Raw genomic sequence first — 9,435 nt, 5'->3', positions numbered from 1 at the left:
AGTGTTCTTGCCTGGAGAATCCCAGGTTGACGGGGGAGCCTGGTGGGCTGCCGTCTATGGGGTCACACAGAATCGGACACGACTGAAGTGACTTAGCAGCAGCAGAACATCAGCTGAAGAATTGATGCTTTTGAACTGTGGTGTTGGAGAAGACTCTTGAGAGTCCCTTGGACTGCAAGGAGATCCAACCAGTCCATCCTAAAGGAAATCAGTCCTGAATATTCATTGGAAGGACTGATGCTGAAGCTGAAACTCCAATACTCTGGCCATCTGATGCGAAGAACTGACTCATTTGAAAAGACCCTGATGCTGGCAAAGATTGAAGGCAGGAGGAGAAGGGGACGACAGAGGATGAGATGGTTGGCTGGCATCACTGACTCAATGGACATGAGTTTCAGTAAACTCCGGGAGTTGGTGATGGACAGGGAGGCCTGGTGAGCTGCAGTCCATGGGGTCACAAAGAATCAGACACTACTGACTGAACTGAACTGAACTGAAGAACATTAGTGATGTATTTTCTGATGTCCTCAAGAAAATGCTATTATGTGTTCTCCTGTAAGGAATCAGTGAAAGCACTAAAATGTCTGTGCATATTTTCATACAACAACAACAAAAAAATCATGAATTACCCCAGCATGAATCCCCACTGCCATGGTAAACCCATGAGGAAGTAGGCCAGGACAGCAGATGTACACGCTTCTATGAGACAAGGACCCAAGGATAACCTTACACAAACACCCTTCAACTTCTTCAGGGCCTGAAATATAAACACAGACATATTAAAATAATTCTCTAAAGACCTGCAGAGATTATGACCTTAATTGCTTTTGCAATTAATGTGTACTCAGATCATCACACATTTTCTGGGAATGTTCTGCTTAGAACATCCTGTGTTCTAAGTGTTTAGAGAAAGCTTATCTATTCCTCATAGCAGCCACCCTACGATACAGGTAATATCATTATGCCCATTTTGTAGATGTACTCATGCAAAAAGGCATACATTAAAGTGCTTGGCTTCAGATCATGACATCAGTGAGCTGTGGATCTAGGTTTGCACCCAAGCAGGCCGCTTCCAGTGTCTGTGTTCATAATCCACACACTAGCTGATTTAATCCTCTCAGGTTTAGCTTTATTTATAATCTGTGGTCTCCAAATGAGGCTTGGGTGAAAACCTTTATCCCCCAAAATATTCATTCCCACAATCAAAATATACATGTAAAAAGCATTAATAATACCCATACTTGAGACTCATTCTATATACAAGGCAGTTTCCTGAGCCGTACTCAGCCCTAAAATCTTGTATGAGACTTTGCCCACCAAAAATGACATCTCCTCTCTCTCAAGCATCATCTATAACTACAGCCAATATCTGTCAGAGAAGTGGAGGATCTTTATTCTTGGTGTTGTTGCCGCATAGTAACTCCACTTTTCTCCAAGCAAGAATAGGCAACATCTTCTGGAGCAGTCCTGCATGGATTCTCTTCTTGCCCTGAGAATGTCATGCAGCATCCACCCCCATTCCCAAAGCTCAGTGATTCTAAATACTGGCAGTAGTGAAGGAGCAAAATTCCTAGTCAATAATTAGAAATCTGTACTTCGTACATTTGAATCAAGCCCAAGGCCAGCACGGACCAGTATGACAGACAGGGCTATGCTTCTCAAAGCAGAAGACCACTTGTGCTTGATCTGTATGTTATCACTGATGACAGGGACATTTCTGATGAGAAAGCCAGCAAGCAGCATGCCTAGAATGGAGAGGTCAACAATTCTTTAGTTTTCAAATAAAGGCAGTAAGTTTTGGCATTTTAGCTATTAAAGAGACAACCCTATAATCCTAGGTAGGTAATATCAATACTTTCTTTTTTGCTTATTCGTTAGGTGAAATTAGGCTAAACTTTTAACTAAAAAAATGAAAATAATATAATCAATTAGAGGAGCTAATATAAGGTTTTAATATGCAGATTAAAACAACAGATTAGAATAATTAATAATTCCTAATCTGAACCTGAAAGGGAGAAACAGGATACAGTATTTGGAAAATGTGATCAAATTCTAAATGTAAAAAATTTTTAATACAACATCCAGTTTAGTCATCTCTGTGTAAAGAGCAAATAGCTTATGAAATTATTGGCTATGTCAGGTTACCAGAAATATCAATAAATACCTACATGGATTCTATTTTACCTTCACATAATTTAATTAAAAAACACAAAACCTGCTCTGCAAAGGCGTAGAGTGAGTTTTGATGAAATGTGATCTGCTCTGTCATGTCAGGTGGTAACTCTCTTTTCACTGAGCCATTCAATAGTCACCAAATGCCTTCAGTGTTTCAGATACTATAATAGGTGTTAGAGATATAATAATGAACAAAAACTGGGTACCACACCTCAACAAGCTTTCAGCCTCTAGGGGAGCAAGACAAATTGACAAAGTGAATTTTGCAGAAGCAGGAGGAAGTGCCGTATGAGCTGAGATGGAAGGGGTGAGTCAGAAGGGCCCCAAGGAGAGGGAAAGGGGTTAAGAGACTGAGGAGGTGAAAAGTCTCTGAAAGAGAAAGCAGTTTCTTCCAAGGTATGAAAACGAAGTGTGGTATTTGGGGAAGGGCAGGTAGCTGAGTGTGACTGAGTAGTTTGTGAGGGAATCCTGCCCTCAGTGACAATACCACGTGTCGTACAAAGGGAAATACTTCTCCAGCAGATACTGTGAGGCCTCTAGCCTCTGTTCTTCAGCACTGTCCTCTTCTCACCGTGCCCTTATAAGCACCACCCGTTAAATGACTGGACACATTTATGAGTGTTGGGATGTTTCGAATATAAGCTATGAGAACAGAAAAGAATCACCAGTGTACTTTTTTGTGACTTGCTCCTGACGCAGACAGGTAAAGAAGCACCCCTCCCAAGCATATTTCATTACTGACATTTCATCTGGAAGAAGGTCTCTAAGTTCTGAATTCTGCAGTCACAGTCTTTCTAGAATTTGTGAAAGTAATAACTGGCCCACAATAACTATTTTTAAAAGAATAATTATAAGAATAATACATGCCTATGGTAAAGTTAAAAATTACTGACAAGGATAAAGTGACAAGTATATGCCCTTCCTCAATTGCAACTTTTGATCTTCATTCCTCAAAGGTTTGTTTCCACTGTTAAGGATTTTCTGTCCACTTTCAGAAAGTTTCAATACCTATTTAAGCATGCCTGTGTGTGTGTGTGTGTGTGTGTGTGCTGGACACAAATAAAAGCACATTTATATACCACTGTATAATTTTTTCCTCATTTAACAATATATCCTGGACATATTCCTACGGAGGTGTGCACATACATGTACACACACACGTGTGCGTGCACGTGCATATGTTTATGTGTATGTGTGTGTGTGTGTTTGCTTTATTTTTTAATAGTTGCAAAAGAATCTCATTGGAAGTACCATAATTTTGGGACCAATTAATGAACTTAAAAGATTTTTCACTACAAACGTTGCTGAAATGAGCACAGTTCACACATCAAGTGTTTATTAAGGGCCAAACCTTTATGATGCCCTGATAATACAGGGTAGAGCGAGACCAACATGGTCCTTGTCCACATGGAACTCACATATTTGTAGGTTTGTATAAATATATCCACAGGATAATTTCTAGCAGTGGAAATATTAAGCCCTAAGGTACAGGCATATTTAATATTTACGGATACTGATGAATTATCAAGTCCAAAATATTGCACTAACCATATATTTTATTAGTATGTCAATCATTCCTTACTGAAACTTAAAATGTGGATCTAAACCAGCCCTAAATTATGATAGCATGTAACTACCTGAAATCAAAAAGAATAATAATCTAAAATGTTATGAGGCTTTCTTGGAATATTAAGGTAGAAGGGAGCATTTTTTGTTCCCCAAATGAAAGTGAAAGTTTCCCCGGGACTTGGTTTCCTTTGCCAGTGGTCTGCGTTGCTGGCACCACCTGACAGCAACTTGGCTGGTGTCCTCTTCTTGCCTTTAAGCCCACGTGGGCCTCTCTCTTGGTTGTGGAAGAAAGAAGACCTCCTTTGATGGAGGACTGTTATTCTTTTTTTTCTTAATTTGTATCATGGAAATTTTTTCAATAATAATTTGCTTCAAAAAATCTTGGAAGTAGATGAAATAAGATTGGCCATGAATTGATAACTCTTGCATATTTAAAAATATTTCCATTTAAGAATAAAAAAGAATAATATTCCTCTATTAAGACAGGTGCTCTTTCCTCCACAACCAACGGAGAGGCCCAAGTGGGCTTACAGGTAAGAAGAAGAACACTCAAATAAAAATCATCAGCACAGACCACTGGCAAAGGAAAGTGGTCCAGGGAAATTCCCTTCAGGTTCATTTTGGGAACAAAACATGCACCTTCATCCCCCATTGCCAGCCATTATTTCTTCCTTAGGTCTTTAAAAAAATATTTATTTATGTACTTATTTTGGTCGTGCTAGGTATTAGTTGCAGCACGTGGGATCTTTAGTTGCAGCGCGTTGGATCTAGTACCCTGACCAGGGATTGAACCTGGGCCCCTGAATTGGGAACGTAGAGTCTTAGACACTGGACCACCAGGGAAGTCCCTCTAGCAATTATTTCAATGAGTTTTTGAAACTATAGAACGGGCAATTAGCATACACATTCTGTCATAACAAGCCTTTATGAATTCAGATAATGTTCCAGTTTCAGATCCTGACCCTATTACAATAGTGATTTGAGTGACACTTAGTGGTAAAGAATCCACCTGGGATGCAGAAGATGCAGGAGATGTTGGTTAGATCCCTGGGTTGGGAAGATCCCCTGGGGGAGGAAATGGCAAGCCATTCCAGTATTCTTGCCTGGAGAAACCCCACTGACAGAGGAGCCTTACAGGTAACAGTTTATAGGATGGCAAAGAGTTGGACATAACTGAAGTGACTGAGCACACACTACTACAATAAGAACTGATAAACTTTTTTCTGTTACAAGTATTAACACTGCAAAAAGGGACGGTAAGATACATCAGATATGTGACCTTCGAGAATAGTTTCAGTTACCCCAGGAGATTTCACCCCAGGGATGTACCACTTGGCTACATGGTGTATTTTGTTGTAATAACAGGCATAGAATGGGGAAAAAAAGATGAAGTATAAAGCACTTTTTCATGGATTCTGGAACAGCAGTCTCAACTTAGGTTGCATATTAGAATCACTTGGGGAGCTTTTAAAAATTCTGATGCCCAGGGCATATAGCGCATCAATTAATTCAGAATCTTTGGGCACCAGCTTTTAAAAAGCTTTCTGAAATGATTCCTATGTGATTGAAAACTTATGATTATTAGACTATTTGAAAAACCTAAGATAACTTATTGGGCTTCCCTGGTGGGGAAGCAGGAGACCTAGGTTTGATCCCTGGGTTGGGAAGATCCCCTGCAGGAGGAAATGGCAACCCACTCCAAAATTTTTGCCAGGAGAATTCCATGGACAGAGGAGCCTGGCTGGCTATAGTCCACAGGGTCACAAAAGAGTCGGACACGACTGAAGTGACTAACTCTGTCTCTAAACAACTGATTAGAAATGCAAAATCTCAGGCCCCATCCTCAGATCTACTTAATTAGAAGCTGCATTGTAACAAGGTCCCCCAAGGTCATTTTTCTATGATAAAGTTTGAGAAACACTGATTTAGATATATTAGCAGCAAACACTTTCCGCCAAGGGGCAGATCAGATGAGAGACATCTTAGATTTTGTGGGCCACAGGGTCTCTCACTTCTCAACTCTGCACTGGGGTGTGAATACAGCCAGACAATACATAGAGGAATGAGCATGGGTACATTCCAGTAATATCTTATTTACAAAAGATATGGATGGCCAACCTTTTATCATAGCACACAGACATATCTAGGGCTTCTCTCACAGCTCAGTTGGTAAAGAATCCGCCTGTAATGCAGGAGACCCCAGTTTGAAACTGGGTCGGGAAGATGCCCTGGAGAAGGGATGGGCTACCTACTCCAGTTTTCTTGGACTTCCCTTGTGGCTCAGCTGGCAAATAATCCACCTGCAATGTAGGAGATCTGGGTTCAATCCCTAGGTTGGGAAGATCCCCTGGATAAGGGAAAGGCTACCCACTCCAGTATTCTGGCCTGGAGAATTCCACGGAAGGTCACAAAGAGTCGGACACGACTGAGTGACTTTCACTTTCACTTCACAGGCATATCTAGAAACAATTCATTTTAACAACAATGCCATTAATAAACTTCAGAGAATAAAAAGCACTCATGATAAGTAATATGAATTAAGCAAAAAAAGAAGAAAAAAAAAAAACCCAAACACAAAATCCCTGTGCTGCTAAGTCACTTCAGTCGTGTCCGACTCTGTGCGACCCCATAGACGGCAGCTCACCAGGCTCCTCCACCCATGCGATTTTCCAGGCAAGAGTACTGGAGTGGGGTGCCATTGCCTTCTCCGCAAAAACCCTGTAGTTTTACCTAACATTGAAAAATATATTAAGAAATAGTGCATGATAAGATGTAAATAACTGACTTCCCTGGTGGCTCAGTGGTAAAAAATCTGCCTGCCGGTGCAGGAGACACAGGTTCTATCCCGAATCTGGGGAGATCCCACATGCCTGAGTAGCTAAGCCTGGGTGCCACAAGTACTGAGCCTGTGTTCTAGAGCCTGGGAACCGCAACTCAACTACTGATATCTGGGTGCCCTAGAGCCCATGCTTTGCAACATAAGACGCCACTGCAATGACAAGCCCAGGCACCGCAACTAGAGAGTAGCCCTGCTTGTCGCAACTAGAGAAAAGCCTGCACACAGATGAAGGCCCAGCACAGCCAAAAATAAGATAAGTGATAGATAATTTTCCTAAAGATGTAAATAACTCTAGTTCTTTTCATATTTAGCTTCAACTGCTGATCACAGAGGAGCTTCCCAGGTGGCACTAGTGGTAAAGAATCTGCCTGCAATGCAGGAGATGCAAGAGATATGGGTTTGATCCCTGGGTCAGGAAGATCCCCTGGAGGAGGAAATGGTAACCCACTCCAGTATTCTTGCCTGGGAAACCCCATGGACAGAGGAGCCTGGTGGGCTACAGTCCATGGGGTCACAAAGTGTCAGACATGACTGAAGTGCTGCTGCTGACCACAAATTCAAAAGCAAATATATTCATCGTCCTCGCTAACATAAAATAACAGAAAACAATTTGACTCAGGAAATGTGTGCAAATATATCTGTATGTGTAAAAGGTATGCAATTTTTAAATAAAAGTGATTTATGTATCTGTTAGAAAAGGACACAAAATCTCTTTTGTGATAGGTGACCCCAGAGATGGCAGCCCACCAGGCTCCCCCGTCCCTGGGATTCTCCAGGCAAGAACACTGGAGTGGGTTGCCATTTCCTTCTCCAACGCATGAGAGTGAAAAATCAAAGTGAAGTCGCTTAGTCATGTCTGACTCTTTGCAACCCCATGGACTGCAGCCCACCAGACTCCCCCATCCATGGGATTTTCCAGGCAAGAGTACTGGAGTGGGGTGCCATAATAATATGCTGGTAAATGCTTAATAATTAGATCTCCAAAGAAGTGTATTTATATGTATATATTTACATATTTGCTATAAATTTTACTGATATAAAGGATGTACAGAATATAGTTTATAAATATACAACAGTTATCACTGTGTCTGACTCTTTGTGACCCCATGGACTGTAGCCCACCAGGCTCCTCTGTCCATGGGATTCTCCAGGCAAGAATACTGGAGTGGGTTGCTGTGCCCTCCTCCAGGGGATCTTCCCAACTCAGGAATTGAACCTAGGTCTCTTTCACTTCACCCACTCCAGTATTCTTGCCTGGAGAATCCCAGGGACAGAGGAGCCTAGTGGGCTGCCCTCTATGGGGTCGCACAGAGTAGGACACAACTGAGGCGACTTACCAGCAGCAGCAGCAGCAGCAGCTCTTGCACTTCAGGCAGATTCTTTACCAATTGAGCTATCCGGGAAGCCCTAAATTCTATGTAGCCAATTGATTTTCACAGAATGCTCTCATTGTTTTTCATTGTTGAATCCCATATTCATAACCAACTATGGTTGCAGTTCAACCGTGAATTGACAAAATCACATTACAAATAAATGCTTGACTACTATCTGGTTTAGCAAAGAAGTCACTTATATCACTTATGAGTGAGTATAGTGACATCAGGAATATCGGTTGATCGTTTTGTTTATGTTAATGAATAAGATGAAAATGAAACAATGAAAATGCATGTTGGAACATCACTCATTTATCAATGATGTGAATGTTAATAACATATTAAGTCCTAATTTTTAGCACTTGCTGACTTCTGTTGTACAGATACTTCCACCATGGTTGATGTTAAGCTACCAACACAGTGTCAAAGAATGTGGATTTAGGAAGACAGTGAGAGGCACACCATAATATATTTCCATAATCTCAAGAGCATACATAAGAGAAATATTTAGTAAAATAATTAGGAAATGATCTGTTTTGAGTATGTATTGCTCTTGTTTTTATTGTAAGCTATTTCATTTAAATTACATATAACTTAATTTTTAAAAATTGCTGTTTAGGGAATTCCCTGGCAGTCCGGTGGTTAAGGCCTCAGTGCTTTCACTTCTGGGATCTGGGTTCAATCCCTGGTTGGAAGATTAAGATCCCACAAATGGCATGGCCAAAAAATACACAAATAAGTCAATAAAAATCTATTTAAAAATCTTCTTAACAACCTGCTCACTGATCTTAAAATGTAACAACTGGCTTTTGTTTTGGCTCTAGTACAGCAAATACAAAAATATTTTATATTTATCTCCCAAAGCTTTCCAAGCTATTGTTTTTAAAATATGATTTACTCTGAAGAAAACAGGAAGTGTTTAGCACTTACCCAGAAGAGGAGGCAGTGGAGGTAACGTAGGTAACTTAATGAGTCCAAAAAGTTTACCTCCAATGATGGCACAATAGAATAGCATTATAATTCCAAACAAGTTTCCTCCAGGAAGACATTCACTGCCAGTAACTGACCAAACCACAGCCCACAGAAGAATCACCATGGTAACTGAAATAAACCAGGAAAACTAGTTTCTACCAATGAGTTGTCATCTGCAGGTTTTAATATAATCCAATCATAAGAAATGAAAACTACAAAATTTTACAACACAAGGATGATGTATGCAAATTGAAAAATAAATCATTTAGACATTCAGAGGATCCCCCCAAAAAAAGAAAATGAATACATAATACAAATATTTATAATCACATGTAAGTTTTTAAAAACATCAGTAAAATAAACAATTGGGCAATTATCAACTGTCTTAAAAAATAGGATATTACCAGTGACTCTGAATCTACCTATGCACCCCTCTTAATCCTATCACCCACTTCTTTTCACACTGTCAGACGAAACTACTATTTTGGATATTTTACAATTCCCTTA

At 40.3% G+C, this 9,435-nt stretch overlaps 1 protein-coding gene across 3 annotated transcripts in view; it reads right to left on the bottom strand.

The window, feature by feature from the left end:
• SLC9B2 (solute carrier family 9, subfamily B (NHA2, cation proton antiporter 2), member 2) overlaps positions 1–9,435 on the bottom strand; it is a 60,230-nt gene that overhangs the window by 28,922 nt on the left and 21,873 nt on the right. For all 3 annotated transcript variants that reach the window (XM_010848271.1, XM_010848270.1, XM_010848269.1), the window contains 3 exons: positions 8,887–9,057; positions 1,603–1,745; positions 630–757 (listed from right to left, as the gene is read on the bottom strand). In XM_010848271.1, coding sequence (XP_010846573.1) covers positions 630–757; positions 1,603–1,745; positions 8,887–9,057 — 442 coding nt within the window. The remainder of the gene's footprint in view (positions 1–629; positions 758–1,602; positions 1,746–8,886; positions 9,058–9,435) is intronic.

The sequence above is a fragment of the Bison bison genome, unplaced genomic scaffold (assembly GCF_000754665.1).
Source record: "Bison bison bison isolate TAMUID 2011002044 unplaced genomic scaffold, Bison_UMD1.0 scf7180017864263, whole genome shotgun sequence".
Taxonomy (NCBI): domain Eukaryota; kingdom Metazoa; phylum Chordata; class Mammalia; order Artiodactyla; family Bovidae; genus Bison; species Bison bison.
The sequence above is the reverse complement of the archived record's forward strand: the minus strand, read 5'-3'. Positions and strand labels throughout refer to the sequence as shown.